A 19,552-nucleotide genomic window follows, 5' to 3' on the forward strand; every position below is an offset into this window, starting at 1 on the left:
AGGGAAACACTCGTATTTTCTGATCACCTCATAAATTTCCCTCCCACCTTTTAAACAGAAGTCTACTTTTTTTAGTATTTCCAAAACTGTCACAGTAACATTCAATCCGCACATGAAAGCTTAAAGGCGTCACGGGCAAATATTTTTTACTGATTTGTATAAATGGCCTGACTATCTCACAAGTACTTTCTAACAGATCATTCTGAAGTAATTAGGTTTCCATATGGCAAAAGTGACTTTTGTTGACATAGTATAATATAACTGCAGTTGCAACAGCAGAGTCCGCAATTACTCCTATCAAATAGCATGAAAACAATTCCCCAGCCACACTCCTTTTACAATCTTGTCTTGTTGATGTGTGTGCATGTGGTTTCACATGCAGGATGTGAAACTGTGAGTGAAACATATGATGCTATCCTAGAAAAATGCTGTCAGGTTCACACTGAAACCCAAAAGGTAGTCTCTTACACCCATGCTCTGAAATCACATGGAAAAAATGTAATTTTTGGACCATTTTTCCAAAATGAGGGACAACAAACACATGTTAAAGCCCCCATTTTATACAGCAGACTTGAGCCACATTTTGAAGATTTGTAATCATACTTCCCTCTTTACTTACTATTAGGAAACAGCTCTTCCCTGTGAGGGTGGTGAGGCGCTGGCCCAGGTTGCCCAGAGAAGCTGTGGCTGCCCCATCCCTGGCAGTGTTCAAGGGCCAGTGGGATGGGGCCTGAAGCAACCTGCACTAAGGGGAAGGTGTACCTGCCCATCGCAGGGGGCTGGAACTGGATGAGCTTTAAGATCCCTTCCAACGCAAACCAGTCTGGGATTCTATGACTTCACAAATTTTTGAATAGTCACTTCCACTTGAATTAAAGGAAAAAGATTGGCAATGTTGCTTGTCATGTAAAAGGGTTACAGTTAGGTAGGTTATAGGTTTAACATGGTTTAGTGGTGGACTTGGCAGTCCTGGGTAACAGTTGGACTTGATGATCTTAAAGGTCTTTTCCATCCTATTTGATTGTCTGGTAGGAAAAATTTGCTTTCATCACCTGCTGTCTTACATTGACCAAAATGGGGGGAGAAATTACCCTGTGGAGACTGCAGCACCTCACTGCAGTGGTGTCTCTCATGTGCCATGTGATCACAAATTCATACTGAAATGTGAGTATATCAGCTAGAAACCCACATATCTGGTTCAGAACTTTTTACACTTTTGCCTTTACTACTTGCCTCTTGCTACTGACCTCAGAGCTATTCTTTTTCTTCTTCAATTCTTCCCTTATTTTGCTCAGGTATTTTCAGAAAAGCCCTCTTCCTCCTTATAAAATTAGCTCATTAGGATAGGGAATACCAAAGAAGTTCTGCCACAATCTTCTCTATAAATGATTTTTTTCTCCCCGTCTTTTATTAATTTGTTAAACCTAAGAGAACTGAAGCTCATTGCTACCAGAAGTTACTTTTACTGAGCTGCTGCAATTCACCTCACCACAAAGTAACAATACAGTCAACTTAGCTGCTATTTCTAATTCTTCAGAAACTCAAACCTAAAAAGTTTCAGATGCTATTTATAAATCACAGAAGTAGTGGCCCAGGCACTCATTCCAGCAAAGGAAAATTAGGCTTACCTTGGCCTGCTCTGCAGTGCCAAAACTCAGGTTTAGTCAATAGCCGTAAAGTAAAGACAAGTATGAATCAGACATTAAATAAATGAAACTGTAATACCCACAAGGTAAAATAACTACTCCTGGGCAAGGTGGGCCCAGTTTTGTTCTCTCCCTACCCCATTTACTATGGGAGAGAATGCTTTCCAAATATAAAAACTGGAGAAACAACCAAAAGAACCTGCTAAACGAATAATCAAAATGGATAGAAGGAACTTTGCATACGGAAATGCATGCACAGAATTTACAATTAACCATTTCCCACTGAAAAAAAAAAAAAACTCTAAGAAAAAAAATTCTGTGCCCCCTCCTCAACCCTCCCAAAGCTTCAATAAATGTTAAAATCCAGGAAAATTTTCAAAACAAAAACCCAACATGGAAGTTTCGAAGGCTTTGGAAACATCAATCAAAATTGCCAAGCTTTTCAACAGACACAGAACCAGGCACAGCTTCCAGATGAGCGAAAAATGACATGGCACTTGCAACAAATAAAGCATCCCTAGGCAATTCATTTAACACTGGGGAAACATTTTCCTTCAGTGAAATACAGTCTTTGCACTGTCATATTAAGTACTGTAGAGAGAGACCATTAAATGGAATAGCAGGTTGGATTTCAAGTTTAAAAATCACCTGTTGGTTAGATTTTTACCCTATATAATCATTGCAGAGAACATCAAAAGCCAGAAGTCACTCTATCAATTTCCTAGGTTCTAAGAAAGCATTTGTGATCTCTTTGGAATACCTAACAGATTTACGATATGCAAATAAAAATAATTAATATCATCAAGGCTTTATATCAACATATAAACTACAACGTTAAAATAAATGCAGAACCAAGTTAATGGTTTAACCATGCAGTTAGTGTCAAAGTAGAATGCGTCTCCCACTTCTTTCACATAGAATTAGTTTTATATTCCTAAGAGTAAGCATAGATAGAGAATAAGATTACTTTAACAACAATATAGTTTTTAAAGTCAAGATTTGATTCATGGCTTTGTTCTAAGTGCTCTACTGGTCACACAGAATAATGAACACACTGGTTACCATCCTGAAAAAGATGGGGTTAATAAATAGTTACGAAAAATTAATGTAACTGAAACACTACAACTCCTACTTCTAGTAGTGTTAGAAAATCAAGGAATGCAAGAGATTACTCAATTCACATACAATGCACCAGACAACTGGGAGATCCAGAAGTAAATCATGTCAAAACTTGGCAAGGCAGAAGCTTAATTCACCAGTTTAAGCACATTTAATTATTTGACTAATAAGTAATTTAAATGTAGTCAAGGGACATATCCATTTCAACATATGGAGACAGAAGTCACAAAGTCTGCCAGAATCAGGTGGACACTGAAGAGAGGCTGGCTGTTGGGCAGCTGGATAACACAGAGACCAACAGCCAGGAATCTTCCATTGGAAAGCAAGTGAGGCACAACTAATCATAGAATATCAGGTTGGAAGGGACCTCAGTGATGATCTGGTCCAACCTTTCTTTCCAAAACATGACCTAGACTAGATGTCCTAGCAGCCTGTCTAGCCAAATCTCAAAAAGTATCCAACATCAGGGAGTCCACCACTTGCCTGGGGAGATTATTCCAACAGCTGACTGTAAGAGAAGCTGACAACCAAGAGCCCATTTAAAGAAGTGTCCGACTCTGTTCCTGCCCACTCAATTTGTGTAACTGAGGATGGAATTAAGTCACTGTAGTCTAAAATCTTGGGAAGGTCTTAAATTAACATTCAAAACTTCGAAACATCTAACTCTCTAACATAGCTATGCCTACCGAGTCATGGCAAAGACCTCCTGGCAGGGCTCCTGAAAACAAATGCAATAGGCAGAGCCTGGGATTCAGTAGTTCATTCCCATGCAATAAATGCTTTGTCCTTAGACCTCTAGTTTTCAGAGTTTATGTTATGATGAGGATTGATAAAATTGGCATTTCATAACAGGTTCTTAGGTAAACTCCATTAGAACACAATGGGGCAATTCTCACAGTTGCTCTTTCAGAGGACTATTGCACCTTATTTTTTGATATGCGATTGTGAGCTTTTCCCCACCACAACCACAGAAGCCAGAGCTGAATCAATGTAGGGTTAGCTGAAGAAGTTGAAGAAGCCTCGTTTCTGAATTTCCCTCATTTATATTGTAATTTAATGAGAAAACCAGGAGGACTGCGTTTCACCAAGTTGTTTGTGGCTATCTCACTGTCACACAGCATGACCTGTGAATAAACATGGCAACTACATGAATTAAGTAGCATTTTTTCCATGAGATATAAACTACTCAAATGTGAGTGGAGTTTCATAGGACACATTTCAAAAAGTATCTTTTTAACCAACAATCATCTTATCAAACATCACCTTCTTGAAGGGGGCATGATTGTCTCAAAACAAATATGAAAAATATTAAACACTGTCAAAACCAACTCATTTTAGTCTCAAACTTCAAAATCACTTCTTCCCCTTAATCATTCCAGAACGCAAGCCGAGAACAACACTTATGTCTGAATAGCTGAAGTCCATCAAAATATATTATAGGTTCTAAAATTTCATATTGAAAGATGTTTCTGTACTTTCACTTACAGTGAAGTGTAATAAAGTTCAAATAACCAACATATTTCTTCAGCTATGGCATTAAAGCAGATAAGCTTCCCCTGGTGGCCTGACTAACAAATGTAAGAAGCCATTCACATTCCTTGATATCATAATTCTAAATGCTGGGTTCACAGCTGTATTACAATCATGCCTCTTTTCCTCCTGTTCTTCTCTCAATGATCAACCTCACACTTTGCTGACCTTCTGAAGTTTGAGGTTCCCAGCCCTTCCTGCAACATAAGTTCCAAACTCTGCTTTACAGCAAGTCAATTGCCAAGGAAAACTGTGATAAAGATTCATGCAGTCTAAAGCAAGTCAGATTTCTTCAGATGCTTTATCTGTTTGCTTTTTGGATTTGCAGAGGTTTAACAAAGATGTGATCTTCATGCAGATGCTGAAAACATTCAGCAGAAAACATTCACACATAGCTCACTGCAGGTAAGTCTGATTCTCCAAAGCTGTGTATGTTCTTATTTAAGAACTTCTTTTCCTTTATGATAAAGAATCTAATTTTCTGTGAGTTTGCCAATTAGAAACCACAAGGAAACTGCTAGAGCCCTGAGAATTCTAAACTGGCGTAGAGTTTTAAATTGTCTGTGATTGGAAAAACATGTTGGAATGTTAATCTATACAGCCAAATTTCCAAACCAGCCTTAAATCAGCCTCTAAAGTTGTGAACAAAGCTTTACTGTATACTTGAAGCATTTGGGGCCAATTTACATATACAAGCCCAAATGGGAATACATGCTTTTTTAAATAAACAGATTAGACATAATTATGATAGCTATAAATTTGTGTCTATGCCTCCAAGTGACTTCTGTTTTCTCCAGCTGCATTGCAGTCACTGCTTATGGCTCTATATTCACTATTCCCATTGTTTCAGAAAATTTGGCTCATTATCTTAAGTTCAAGACTCATTGTTGGTAAATGGACTAAATTCTGTAGTTCTTGCTTATTCATTATTCCCTAAGAACTACTAAAACTAAGTTTGACCTAAGAATTCCACAATTAAGCTGATGATAGTTGATCTAAACTGTATTTTCTCAAGCTTTTAAAAATATATGCTTATTTCCATTCAGCCTTTCTGTTTCCTTTGTTACCTTTCTGTTCCAGACTATTCCTAATAGTCAAAATAAAAAAGCCCCATAGAAAGCTACCCCTCCCACCATTTTCCCCCCATGCCATAACCACAGTCCTGCGTCCAGCTCTGGGGGTAACAACACAAGAGGCATATGGAGCTTCTGGAGCGAGTCTGGAGGAGGCCATGAAGATGCTGTGTGGGCTGGAGCAGCTCTGCTCTGGAGACAGGCTGAGAGAGCTGGGCTGGTTCAGCCTGGAGAAGAGAAGGCTCCAGGGAGACCTCAGAGCAGCTTCCAGTGACTAAAGGGGGGCTACAAGAAACCTGGAGAGGGGCTTTTGACAAGGGCCTGTAAGGACAGGAGAAGGGGGAATGGCTTTAAGCTGAGGGGAGATTAAGATGGGATCTCAGGATGGTAAGGCACTGGCACAGGTTGCCCAGAGAAGCTGTGGCTGCCCCATCCCTGGAAGTGTTCAAGGCCAGGTTGGACAGGGCTTGGAGCAACCTGGTCTAGTGGAAGGTGTCCCTGCCCATGGCAGGGGGTTGGAACTGGAGGAGCTTTAAGGTCCCTTCCAACCCAAACCAATCTGTGAATATATGATCTAAACCAAGCATTTCTAGTTTGCTTTAAAGATTTAACAAAATAAATAACAGGAATGTTATAATACATTTCATGTAAGAGAAAATCCAGCAAATCTCAAAATGGCTGTTTATGTATTTCTCTCAGAAAATACGGTATCCCTGTTTGCAATACCCAGACTTAAGTAATGGTAAAATTGCCATGAAAACTTGCAGATTTAATACAAATTTTATTAAGTGTCCAAGTATTAGTATTCCATACAAAACCAATGTTAACTAATCTCTTATGGAAACTGGAGATGCCCTCTAGTTAAAATAATATTATTAGAAATCAAAGTTTGGTTCTCTCTTAACCTGATCTTCAGTCTGAGTCATTACGATATTTTCCAAAGCAGAAGCTAACAAGAATTAACTGCTTCAATAGTGTTGCTTTTTCCATAACAATTACCTTGAGATGCAAATTCTGATTATTTCTGCTATGTCAAGTAGGAATGGAGGGAGGGTATGCAAGAGAATCCATTCCTCAGGTTCACTGATGACAGCAAGGCCAGTTGACACAGATTAATTGTGCTCCATCCAAACAAGGGAACAACCCACGCTTCCCATAGGACAAGGAGTATCAGCCGGAAGAACAATCTGGAGAGACATGATGTCTCAGTGCTCCTCGCAGGACTATGTAGCTTTGCCCCCAGCACAGTGCAAAGCTTAAAGTGTACCTAAAAGCCTCTAAGAATTTCTTCAATGTATTCACCTGGCAGGTGCCAAGCAGACCACTACATAATAGTTTCAATTTGTTCAGAAATCTCATTTTATGCATGGGGGGGCACAAAACCACAAAACTCCATCCTAACATGCAATCCTCCTGCAAGCAGAAAAGCTTTAGCTGAAAGAATTATTTGCTGAGGCATTCCAGGTTTGTCCACATGACCTGTTGCAGGCAAATCTTACAATATCTGCAAGAAACCTCGTAGCAATCCAGTTGAATTCATGAGTTTAGCAAGCTATTGACTTGTCTGAGAAAGGTACAAGGAATTCTCTAACAAACAGCTTTAGTCTTGTGGAAATGATTTATTCCAGATGGATTAGCACTTGAGAGTCATTTTGCAAGATGATTCTTTTCCTTTCATAACCACATCAGTCTGCCACTATAAAGATTAATGCACCAAAGACAGTGCTGTACTTTTATTTTTTTCCCCTCCCAAGGAACTGAGGGCCATATCTATATTGTATATGATTAGAAATTGGCTCCATTGGCTTTTCCTGCAAAACAAAAGTTTCCAGAAAGGACAAGTCTGCAGACAAGCAAATTGCTGCCCCAGACCACAAAGAATCTGTTCATAGCCTAACAACATTCATGCAATTCTCAGCTGGAAATTCAGATTTATAACTTACAGAGAGCACCTGCACAGGGCTCTGCTATAGCTGAGGATTCTTTACCTTGGACAGACAGGCTCAAGGTGCCAAACTTACAGAATATTGTATTTGCTGGGAATCCATCCCACCTACAAGACACAGGTAACCTTGAGAAACTGAAATCTACAGTAAAAATAAAACCATCATGTTGATTAGATCAGACTTTCAGCTTGGCCATCCATGGTCTAAGAAGAGCAAGATCCACATATCTCAAAGGCAAATACTTTAAAGCAGACAAAATATAGAAGAGACTGTCCAAAGAGAACATTTATTCTTAGCCCTTTCCATCTGAACTTGAGTTACACCTCCAGGAATGAAAATTCATACCTTTTTCAAATTTAAGAACCATTTAAGTAATTCTCTCTATTTTACCTATGGATGGTCTAATAGCAGTCACACATATCTGATTCTGTTTAGGAATGTTAATCATTTTCTTAATTGAGAATACTTCGATGCAGTAAGTAATCAAAAAGTATTACTATATTTCAGAAAGACCAAATAAAAGGAAATTATAAAATTCCTAATTTTCATTGCACAGCACCTCAATCATTTACCAAGAGGAAGACTTCCTTCGGGCAGGACCTTTTCTATTTGAAGAAAATAAGTTCTGTGGTTTGGTCTATCTTTTTGTATTTTACTATCCTGAATAATTTTAATGTACATCCACTCTCTGACAACTCCATTAAGTGAAGCTCTAAGAGCTTCAGTGTTGATTTTATTAACTGTAATATTTAGCTCCAACAGCTTTTTATTAGCCTCCTCATTTTTAAGAGCTCAAAAATACTGTGGTCTTTACTACTTTGAGGTTTAGTTAGATCTTAAACCAGTTCCTAAATTCTGCCAAGCACAGCCTGCCTCCTGCCCACCAGCCAAGCTAGCTGCCTTGGGAAGGTATTAAATATTTCCCTAGTTCTCTTCCCCTGGTTTGATATTAATCAGTTTAAGAGAAATTCTATGATTCTATGAAAGTACACTAACAAAGTGTTATATATATTATACCTTCTATCATTCATGTGTATGGTCTTCTGCAAACCAAAATAACAATTACAGTATCTGTACAAGTGGCTCACCTTGTCCAAGATCTGAATGGATCCTACTGGATTACTTACAAATGAGGGTTAGAGTATCGTGTTCATTTGTCACCTTACCTATGTGACAATGTATCATAATGAAGATTCATGAGATTTTCTGAAACAAAACTGCCTCATCTCTAAAGTGCTGCCAAACACTCAGCTTGCTTTGATGATGCATGTCTTGGAGACTCAGAGGCACTTGTTACTCCTTGTGAATCTCCAGGATTCTGCTAACTTCTCCATTCACATCATTGATGGAAAAGATAGAACAAGCATAAATATACCTTTTGCTCTTATAAATTGTTAGAGCAATCCCAGAGCTGTTACTCCATCCTGACTCTCACTGGTTTGGTGATGACTCAAATCCTAAACCATTGGTCCAGATTCTCTTCTTTAGGAAGACCAGCTTCCCTATATTTGCTTATGGCCCCATAGCAGAGGGGACACAATGCTCTTTGAAGCAGTAGATTCACAAACAAAGGTTTATCTCTTACTTGCATTTAGAGAACCATGAGTGTTCATGTTTCTTGTAAAGAAGTGGAGTCAAATATCAATTTATTTTCTAAATAGGAACTACTTGATACTAATCACAGCTCATCAAATGGGACAGCAATAGTGCAGTCAAAGTGCTCAAAGTAGTTAATAGAATTCACAAGTCAAGACACAAGTCCTTCACCGTCTACTTCTACGGACAGTTATAACTGTCCTTAGAAGCATAAGTATCTTGAAACTTAAAACAAACCATGAGCTTTCAGTTGCGAAACTGCTGAATTGTTTCAGCCCCGAGATGCAGGTTCAATATTAAACTTAATTAAGGGCAAAAAAATCTTCCATCGCAAACAACAGTTTAGATCTCTTAATTCTAACTCTCAACATGCATAACATGACTTTGAAAGTGCACTCAAAAGGCCAAAGAAAGCTGCATGACTCTGAGAATCCAATGCTGTGACAGTGATCTACACCAACCAAGTACCAGTACATTTCCCAGAAGCAAGTGAAAGCTTTGGATATGGAATAACTGTAAAATACACTTCAGATACTAGGACTAGGGGTAAGCTGTGGGCAGAACCTCTTAAGGTTAGGAAATACCTGAATGTTGTGCGCAGAAATGGCCCTAACTGTGAAAGTTACTCTCAGTGGAAGTACATGTGCACACCCAAGAAGAAAATTCGCTCTCTGCTTTCCACACAACAGCTTTGCTTCACTGCACATTCAATTCAACCTTATTAAACCAGATCCCACTGGAATAATAAAATTAAATGCATATTTGAATGAAGCATCCTAGGACTTATCAAATATTTGCATCTGGATTTCTTTTGTACTTCTATTTTTTTATAGGCCAAATCTAACCTAGATCCCAGCTTCCTGAAGATGAGATTGAATTTGAGATTCCAATTCAGTATTCCAAAGTATTTCCAAAAGTCATTTGAGTTGAGATTTAGCTGATTAACCTCCCAGAATGCAGGCAAAGAAGATGAATCATCTTCAACCTGTTTGCCAGGTTGCATTCGTTTGACATGAAAACACTGAAAAGTGTAATGCTCATAAAAGTATCTGCAGCTTCAAGGATGGTGGGCATACTACTATGCCCCATCTATTAAAATGGTGATAATAATTAACAAAATTTATTTATGTTTATTTTAAAAATCTTAATTCACGGGCTTACTAAACTAAGCCCAAGCAACTGTGGGCTCTGTACATAGTGCATATGCCTTGATGCTCTGAATTTGTTTGTACAGCTGTGAAATTCTCAAATTAACTGTCAGGAAAATTAAAATACTGCCTGGAGAGCACAGAGATGAAATCCAAGCCAATGGGAGAAAATTACAAAATACCATCCTGTGACATGAATCACTTTAATGGAATAAGTCCGGCTATGTTAGTAAGTCCGTAGTTTCTAGATAGTAGACCATTAGCAGCAGCAGCAGCACAGGTAGTTCTAACAGTTTAGTACCACACAAATCTTGAGCATTTATTAAGACTGATATCTGTCATCCCCTTGTGTCCTGGGTTCAGCAGTAGCAGTCATGTTACCCAGTCATGAACCCAGGACACCTTGTCATTTTATAAATGTACATGACTATATCTATTTATGACCATAAAATCTCCAGAAAGAGGAAAAAATTACTTCTTTACAAATACGTTATAGAGTCGCACCAGTCTAATACTGTCCTGTCTAAAATTTCCATTTCAAACTCAAAGCTTTGTCTGTCTGAAGCAATGGATCAGATACAACAATGTTTTCACAATCATATGGTTTTGCTGCTTTAACAATGAAGATTATAGTCACCTTGGATTTGCAGAAGAACCTAGTGCATAAGATCCTTTGAAATGAACAGCTATTAAATACTTCATATTTATAAACTGAAACGCTTTTAGTAACTTCTTACTGAATGATTAACAAATCAAAGACTACAAGATTAGGGAGGCAGGTTGGTGGAGGACATATTCAGGCCTTCTATGATAATACCCAAAAACGCCTATTATGGCATTAAGCTTACAATGCCAATGAGGAGAGATGATGCAAATAGCACCAGAGGCTGCCAAACCCCACTGCTCTCAATCACACATTACTCCCTCTGGATAACAGATTCCAAAGCCCAACGCGAGTAAGGTACCATATTTAACTGCAGGGATTGCTGCTAACATTCTAAAGAGGCATCTTTAGACAGAAAGAGTACATACTTAATTTAAAATAACTTCTTTGAAGTTTGACCCTTGTGAAAGGATAGTTTTGCCACTATCTACTGAACAACCAGAAAGGGATTTATTCTCAAGAAGCAGTAATGCACAGAACATAAGAGTGACCCTGTGAGGCCAACTAAAGGTTCACCTAACCCAGCTGCAGACTGGCCATAAGTATTAGTTAAGAACTTAAGACTAGCAAACATGTTACACCTTTCAGTACTTTCTTAAGCTCCAACTATTTTAAGCTAGAGACCTCCTCACCTACATGTGGTTCCTGTGTATTCAGCCTTTCAAAGAGATCTCTCTTCCACTACTTACTCACTGTGTTCTTGAACCCAGGTATATTTTAACATTCATTGAAAAGATATTTCCAACCAGTTTGTAAATCAGCTTGGTTTCTACCAGCTTCATTCAATGTCCCATGTGTTCTGTGCAGATAAGGCTGAACACCTACCATGCCATCTCCGATATTGCAGGTTTCACCATATGACCCCATGCCGTCTCCTTCCACATGGAAGGACCCTAACTGAACTCAGCCACTCATAAAAAGCTACTCACTTCCTTCATTTCCAAAAAGTTACTCTTTCATTGCCTTCCTCTGACTTTTAAGGAAAGAGGACATTGCTTTTGCATCACATACCTTTTAATTCCTTTTCCGTTTCTTCAAGCTGTATCCCCAAGGCATTACCAGTAGTTTCTTAACTCTTCTGAAAATGTCCCCAGCATCCACAGGCGTCTCCAAATGACACAAAGAGGAAGTCTTTATGTCAATACCACCATCTCCCTTCCAGGTTTGGAAAACACAATATTTTGGGAGGCACAACTCCTTTGGTTTATGCTTTCCTGATTTATTTCACACTCAAAAAAGGGTGATGCTGACCTAAGGGGTCCCTGAAAACTGAAGAAAGTTAAGTCCTTCCTAATAAGAAAGGGAATGATGAAGTCCCGTTCAGAAACAAACTGCAAACCCTACAGTGACTCGAAACACATTGCACAAGCAGTTAACCCAGAAGCAACAGGATTTAATCTCTGCCACTCTGTAGAGTATTGCAATATTAACTTAAGGAATTACGGCAATTAACTGATGAGTCAGTGTATACAATATTAATTTTTAATGTTTTCTTACATGTGTTGCTAGAGCTGCTAAACTGGCCAGACAGCCCACAAGAGCTCACAAGTAAATTCATGATCAGTAGCACATATCAAGCAGAACAGAATATATCATCTTCCAGTAAGACAAAACTAAACTCATAAGATTTTATGGAGCTTTGCCATCTAGGAAGTAGATCACTTACAAGGAAAAACTTCACTTAGAAAAACAGACCAAATCTTCAAGCTTGCAGAAGGACTTCACAGGATTACAGCTCCCCCATTATCTATATAGCCTTATCCTGTCTCACTCACTCAGCTGCAACCTTCTTCTGCCTGAAAGCTGATCCTTCTGGCAGCCACCCATTTGCTATCAATCTGCTTCTATCTAACAAAATTCAAAGTTATATATGGGTGGAAAAGCACTTTATCTATTTTGATAGAGGCTGAATGACAGAGGTCAGCTTTTAGTTGTTTTTGTCAATAATGGCACCTTCTGTTTGTTTCTTTGCTTGCTGAGGGGAAAAAACCCAAACCAAGAAGTAACATTTCTTTCTGCCCAGCTAGTTTCGAAGACTGCCATAAGTGCTCAATCGAAGTGCCATAAGTGCTCAATCGAAGACTGCCATAAGTGCTTTCTCAGCTTGGGAACTACCATGATGCTAACAGGCCACCCCTTAGGTGAAGACAGGCTGGACCATATTAGAAAGAGGAACTCAAGTCATCCAATAATTCTACTAACCAAACCCTGATTATAATTTGAAATATGAAATATGAGTCCCAGCTGTCTTTTCCTCCTTTGTGGAAAAAAGGCTTCCTTCCTTCTCTACTTTAGTTTTTATCTTTCTTCCCAACTATCACTTCCTTTTTCTTCAGATAAACAGAAAACCCAAGCAAACAAAAACACCCCCCCCCCCCCCCCCCCGACACTCCCCAATCCACAGAAAGTTAACAATGATTAAAGCCTATCTTAGTGCAGACAACAATTACTAGCTTGGAACCAAGAAAAACAACTTAGACAGCTGCAGCTGACACAAGGCTGTGGGTTCTCAGAACTGCTGATAAAATTTATGCTGTACCCTGATTTCTGCTGCAGAGTAGTTTTGAAAACATCAGGAATAAAAGATGCAATATGTGATTTCTGCTCTTGGGCTTCTTTCTAGCTGTCTATTTGCCTGCTTCACCTTTCAAGGAAGATGTATCTGAATTGAACAAGTAAAATAAAACCATTTTCACAGTACATGTCAATCACTTAAATTGTCCCAGGAATAAACTTGCTGCACTCTTGAATTTCTCCCAGTAACACTGTCCTATGAAAATTATTGAAGTGAAAGGGTGATTGTGGTCAAGCAAGATCTTAACCTGATTTTTGCAAAGATCCTGGGTATCTTCTGAATCTTTCCACATCATCCCTGCAGCTCTTGAATGAACACCTTCCAGTCCACCAACATGAACTGTAAACTCCAGCCACCAAAACCAACTATAGAATTTAATTATTGGCCTCCTTTGCGCTGTTTATGGAGGAAGAAGTACCTCCCACAGCTACTTATTATTCCCCTTGCAAATATATACAAGGATCACATTTTCTCAATTAGCTACCACATCACACTGCTAGACTTCATTCTGTCTTCACACAAGTAATTTTTGGAGTACTTGCTTCTCATAATTACTTTAATAAAGACCCAAGAAGTATTAATTCCCCCAATTTGATATTATAATTTTTCTACACAGACCAATTACCTCCCTGATCATTTGCAGAGCCTTCACAAATGAAATCTCTCAACTGCACAAGAAATTTCAGTACCAAACAGATAGCTCAGATACTGATAACACACGCTAGAACATTTACCAACACTTACTTTGCCAGGCTTGTTTGCATCAAAGCTGTTTTCTTTAAATTTCTCCTGCAGGGTCTCAGCTAACCGACAAAGCAAGGCACCATTATCCAATTTCTCCAGAAAGGTTTCTGCTGTTATTTCTCTACCTGAACAGCAAAGAGAAAGTTAAGATGGCAGAAAGTGTGTAAAAGTATATCTGCATCTGTGTAAAAAGAGAAATCAGTGGAATTCTTGGCAGCAATTTGAAATACACTTGAACTAAAAAACTTGCATTATTCTGAATATTTAGTGAATAACCTCACTCCTATTTTACCAGTAGACATACAGCAAATTTCTCAGAAATTACATGCTTTCTTTGGGAAGGCACATGCTATCTGAAAAGTAATTCTAGCACATCAGACTCCACAGATCTCATTTTACTTATGAAATTCCAGTGCTTTTAACATACTGCTTTACATGAGGGAGTATAGTTCACACCAGTGTGCATAGATAGCTATAGCGGAAGAGTTGCTAACACGGAATAGCTTATTTTGTAAAAGAAGTATAGAACCCTAGAATGTGTTGGAAGGGACCATAAAGATCATCTAGTTCCAACCCCCTGCCATGGGGAAGGACACTTTCAACTAGATCTACTTGCCACGCAAATTAAGATTTTTTCATCCAAAGAGCAAAGACAAAATAGTTGGATTTCAACATAACTATCATCATGCTAGATGACACTGTACTTTAGCTGCCACAGATGGTCTTCCCTGGCTATAGCAGACCAGATGACCTTCCATTACACATAATTACCTCCTTCTGGTGGAGGTGATCACAGGAGTCCCATGATGTGATGGGCATTCTGAGCAGGCTGGACAATCCAGAGGAAATGGTAATCATTCACCACTCTAGACTAAACTTCTAGGATCTTAACAGCATTTCCATGTAAAAATATTCCTTTCTCTTATTGAAGTTTTTCTATTTTCACATTTGTATTGGAAAATTTGCCTTCTCTTTGGGCACTTTTTAGACTACCAGCTGTATTTTTTCTGCCTCTTCTACTAATTTCAAGAGAGCATCAAGGACTAATTCCTGACCTTCCTATGAGCACAGCTTTATTTTTGGTGATATTTACGTATGTCATTCAGAGACAGGAGTAACACTATCAAATCACTGAGGCTCTTAGTGACATGGTTTAGAGGTGGACTTGGCAGTACTGGTGTAATGCTTGGACTTGATGATCTTAAAGTTTTTTTCCACCTAGTTGATGCTATGATTTTTCACAGGCTGTTACACAGCAACTATCAGTAACTCTATCTACCCTGCCAAAAAAAAAATAAAAAAATAAAAGATAAAAGTTTGAAAAACTGAGTGACCTAGATGATCTTTATGGCCTCTTCCAACCCAAACCATTCTACGACTGTAGCTTCCCATCCCCTCCAGATCCACTCCTGCTGCTCCAAACTGACTTGTTTCTGAGCAGAACAACAGGCCACTACTGGTCAGGTGTTTCTGCCACAGATTTTTAACCACCAAGCAGCTGCCTGAACAAACCAGCAAAATGGTTTGTTTGGGGAAATTTGTTTCCCATGAGATCCCTGGAAACTTGGAGCATGATTCTGTTTAGAAGAGGTTCACAAAATCTTTTTGTCAAAAAAAAAATAAAACAAACATAAAATCTAAGGAAAGTATATTTAGGGGGAAAAAAAAAGTAAACCTTTTCCATAGCTCTTCATTCAGAAGAGAGGTGAAAACATTCAAAAGTAACAAATATTAAGCAGATAATCAGAAGTTATCATTCTACTTCTGCAATATACTGCTGGTACATTGTGATCTGACAGCGAGCGGCACAACACTGAAGATCACAGTATCACAAAGCAGTATTTTTAGAAAAATGCTAAAGGACAGTTGAGGGGAGTTGGAACTACCTGAACTCCAAAGTCCCTTCCAACTCTAACCATCCTATCATTTCTCAAGGCCCTTGCCTCAAAACTGTTGGAGACTTCAGCATCCTTTGGGTAAAGGAATGTTAGGTTTTCAGCGTGGTCAGTTAAAATAAAAAAACTGAACTAAAGATCTTTGCAGCAAATCAGATACAACAGCAGACTTCCATTTTCAGTTGAATTGAAGCTTTTTTTTTTTAAACCCCTAACACATTTCCATTTCAGAAATATCTTTAATGTGAATTTTTTTCTCCTCCCCCCCCCCCTTTTTTTTTTTCTTATTTTTTTATTCTTCCTTAATTCCCTCTGCCATATAGCCCACTTTACAGCTCCTGGATCCCTAAATGACTTCTCCAGGCATAAGAGCAGTAGCAGAACTGCAGACATTCAGTGGCAGCTTCTGCATAACTGCCAATATTTCAGTAGTGCCTCCTGCTCAGCTGAAGCCAGAACTTGAAACTATAGTAGCCCACAGATGAAAACCCTGACCATCCCAGCACCTCAACAGCCTTTATCACCATTCTAGCCTACATATTTTCCTATTTACCCATCAGCATTTTTTGGCAAGGGGTATAAAGCCATTAGAAAGCTCAATTTGAACGATTACAGTTACAGTAACTGCTTTACTTTAGAGTATTGCATTTTGGAATAAACTCTTTTTTTCTAAAAAAATACTTCAAGTATTTTTAACCTACACAAGATTATACTTTCCAAACTAATATAAAAAGTTTTCATAGAGGTAAAAAAAAATGTTTTACATATCTATTCTGTCCCATGATTTGTAGATTTATTATTTCACTAGTCAAACATTAAAAAGCCTAAAACATATTTAGAGCTATTTTCTCCTTTCACAGACATGGGAAAATTCTTCTATCACATTCTGCTATTTAACAACACATTTACATTCTTCTAAATGCTAAACAGCATTAGCAATTTGGTCACTGCATATTGTGCACTAAGCTGGAGTATTTTAGTTCTGTTCTCATTTATGAAAGCTGAAAGAATGAGTTTTGCACTGAACATCTGTATCCAATGAAAAATATATTAGGTGTCAGCTTTCAATTCACTGTATTTTATAGCTCCAAAAGGTGGCATTTCTTTGCTAGAACAGACACTCTGACATATTTAACAGTTGAAATGTATTGATTCAAATGAAAGTAATGTTCATAGCCTGAGGAAAAAAAATGGCTCTGTATATTTGTATGGAAAAAACATTAAACTCTATTAAAAATGTATAACTCCCACTATAATTACAAGAAAGCCCTCACAATATTTTTATAAAATGGTAATAACATTAAGGATAATAAAAACACCAACACTGCAAGTATGCAAAACAAACAGGAATATGAAAGCTTTTCCAAACCTTACAAGCATTTCTCACCCTCTCTTTGATCACAATCACGAGATGCCCCTTACAAAGACCAACTCTTACACCTGAGCACCTACCACTTGGAAACTGTGGGCAGCTATCTGTAAGGGCACCCAGTCCTGGGGGTCCTAATGCAACCACACTGGGAGGCTATGAAAGCTTAATCAAAAAGAGCCCACGCACAGGGTGGGTGCCCAAGAGGCTGAAGATGAAGAATTCCCTATGGGTCACCTCAGACAAGAGCCTCAGGAGAAGGTGGAGGAAACCAAAAACTACAAGTACCAAAATCTAGTTGGCTCCTCTGTTACTGAACTGAGCTTTTCCATACTTCATTTAATAACTATTTACTATTATTCTTATTGTACACTCCAGTGGTTACACAAAACTACTAGTTTCCAAATTGAAACATTTCATTCGGGTGCATCTCTGAAACATATCAGTAAAAGGATGAGCTTCTACAATACTGAGCAACCAGTGGAACAGCTCTTCCTGACCCTCTTAAACTATGTGACATCTAAACCCAAAATAACAAAACACCATAAAAGTAAAGAAAACAAAGGCCCAAAGAGTTTATATACATGCAAAACCGGTTCTTTTCTGACAAGGATACTGTTTCCTACAATAGCTGACAGCAATAGTTTTGGTAGCATTGAGACATTATCACTGTTTTGAAATGGGACATATAAACAATCCCACATGCATGTTGATACCAAAGAAAATTGTAAAGCCACTCAACTAAAGGAACTGCATCAATACCAGCAGAATCACTAGGAGTATCAGTATCATAAATTACTTTATATTCAGACATTTAAAACCTGCATTTCCCACTGGCTTGAACTGAACATGCTGATGTTGAAAATAAAGGTACTGCTATAGAATCCTCTCCGACAACAAGATGAGCAAGAACATCAAGGTAAAGCAGGCTTTGGCTTAATTCAGAACCAAAGACAGACAGTTTTCCCACAGAAGAGTTCCCAATGTTCATCCCCCAAAATTGACATCTCCTTCCACACACTTCTGAATTCCAAGTCTTGTCTTCAGCTCAATACTTCTTCTAACCTCTTCACCTCCCTGTTCCTTTTCTCTCAGCCTGCTTAACTTTTGCACCCAAGAAACTTTTAAATGCCTCCTACAACACTGAACATTTACATGTCCAATTCCTCAGCATCCTGCATTGTCCAGCTTCTTATTCATGAACAACTTCTGAAGGCTAGAAACCTCTGGGTCCTCTGTTAGGAAGGGCCCTCAGCACTGAAATCTTGGAGCCCAGACATGTGTCAAATACACATCTTGCAGGACTGTTCCATGGTGCTAAATGAAGCTGGATTGAATCAGCAACAATATAACCCCCTGCAGCTAGTAACTGCGCTCTGGGAACAGGAAAAATATCAGAGCTCTACACAATAGCCAAAGGGGAAACAGAAACCATCCCTCTGTACCTGTCCTAAGCTAGAGACTGGTGATGAGGGCCTATGCATAACAAAAACAAGGCTAAGAGATGATCATAATTTGCAAGGCAGTTGGGTCAAAACATCTCCTTAAGTTTGCCAGTGCAAAGATCTCTCAACTGAGCCACCAGAGCTCTACAGAGAGAAGTGAGACTAAGACACAATACCCATAGCTACAATCTTCCTCTCATGCATGCAAACTCTAACCCCTGCAATACTGACGTGTCCCACTCTGAGAATGCCATCATGCACAATATTGTGAGTTAATCCATCTGACACATCGATTTCATGTGCCATGTCCTTTTTCCAGCCCCCATAATACAGGCAGCTAAAATCTATTTAGCAATGGACCTGAAATGACAAACTGACCTCTCAAACTCTTGACTTCTCTGATGCGGTTCCAAAAATAATTAGCAAAATGCATACAAAGTACTTGTGAATCCTCAAAAAGCCCACAGCAACATTCATGCTAAATTAGAATGAAATGCCTGAAGTCATATGAAGGTTTGGGTTGGAAAAAACCCTAAGATCATCAAGTTCCAACCCCCCTGCTAAGGGCAGGGATGCCTCACCCTAGACCATGTCACCCAAAGCTCTGTCCAACCTGGCCTTGTACACCGCCAGGGATGAAGCATTCACAACTTCCTTGGGCAACCCATTCCAGGGCCTCATCATCCTCACAACAAAGAGCTGCTCCCTTATATGTAACATGAACTTCCCTTGAGTTTAAATGCATTACCCTTTGTCCTATCACTACAGTCCCTGATGAACAGTCCCTCCCCAGCACCCCTGT

General features: G+C 38.8%; 2 protein-coding genes across 7 annotated transcripts in view; both read right to left on the reverse strand.

The window, feature by feature from the left end:
• GAS2 (growth arrest specific 2) overlaps nt 1–19,552 on the reverse strand; it is a 90,224-nt gene that overhangs the window by 58,394 nt on the left and 12,278 nt on the right. For all 6 annotated transcript variants that reach the window (XM_062607254.1, XM_062607253.1, XM_062607255.1 and 3 more), the window contains exon 3: nt 14,042–14,166. In XM_062607254.1, the coding sequence (XP_062463238.1) occupies nt 14,042–14,166 (125 nt within the window). The remainder of the gene's footprint in view (nt 1–14,041; nt 14,167–19,552) is intronic.
• Nucleotides 1–19,552, reverse strand: part of ANO5 (anoctamin 5) — a 315,349-nt gene that overhangs the window by 29,784 nt on the left and 266,013 nt on the right. The window lies entirely within an intron of this gene.

Source organism: Pezoporus occidentalis, unplaced genomic scaffold (genome assembly GCF_034315485.1).
Source record: "Pezoporus occidentalis ecotype Australia unplaced genomic scaffold, CSIRO_AGI_Poc_V1 ctg121, whole genome shotgun sequence".
In the NCBI taxonomy this organism is placed as follows: Eukaryota; Metazoa; Chordata; class Aves; order Psittaciformes; family Psittacidae; genus Pezoporus; species Pezoporus occidentalis.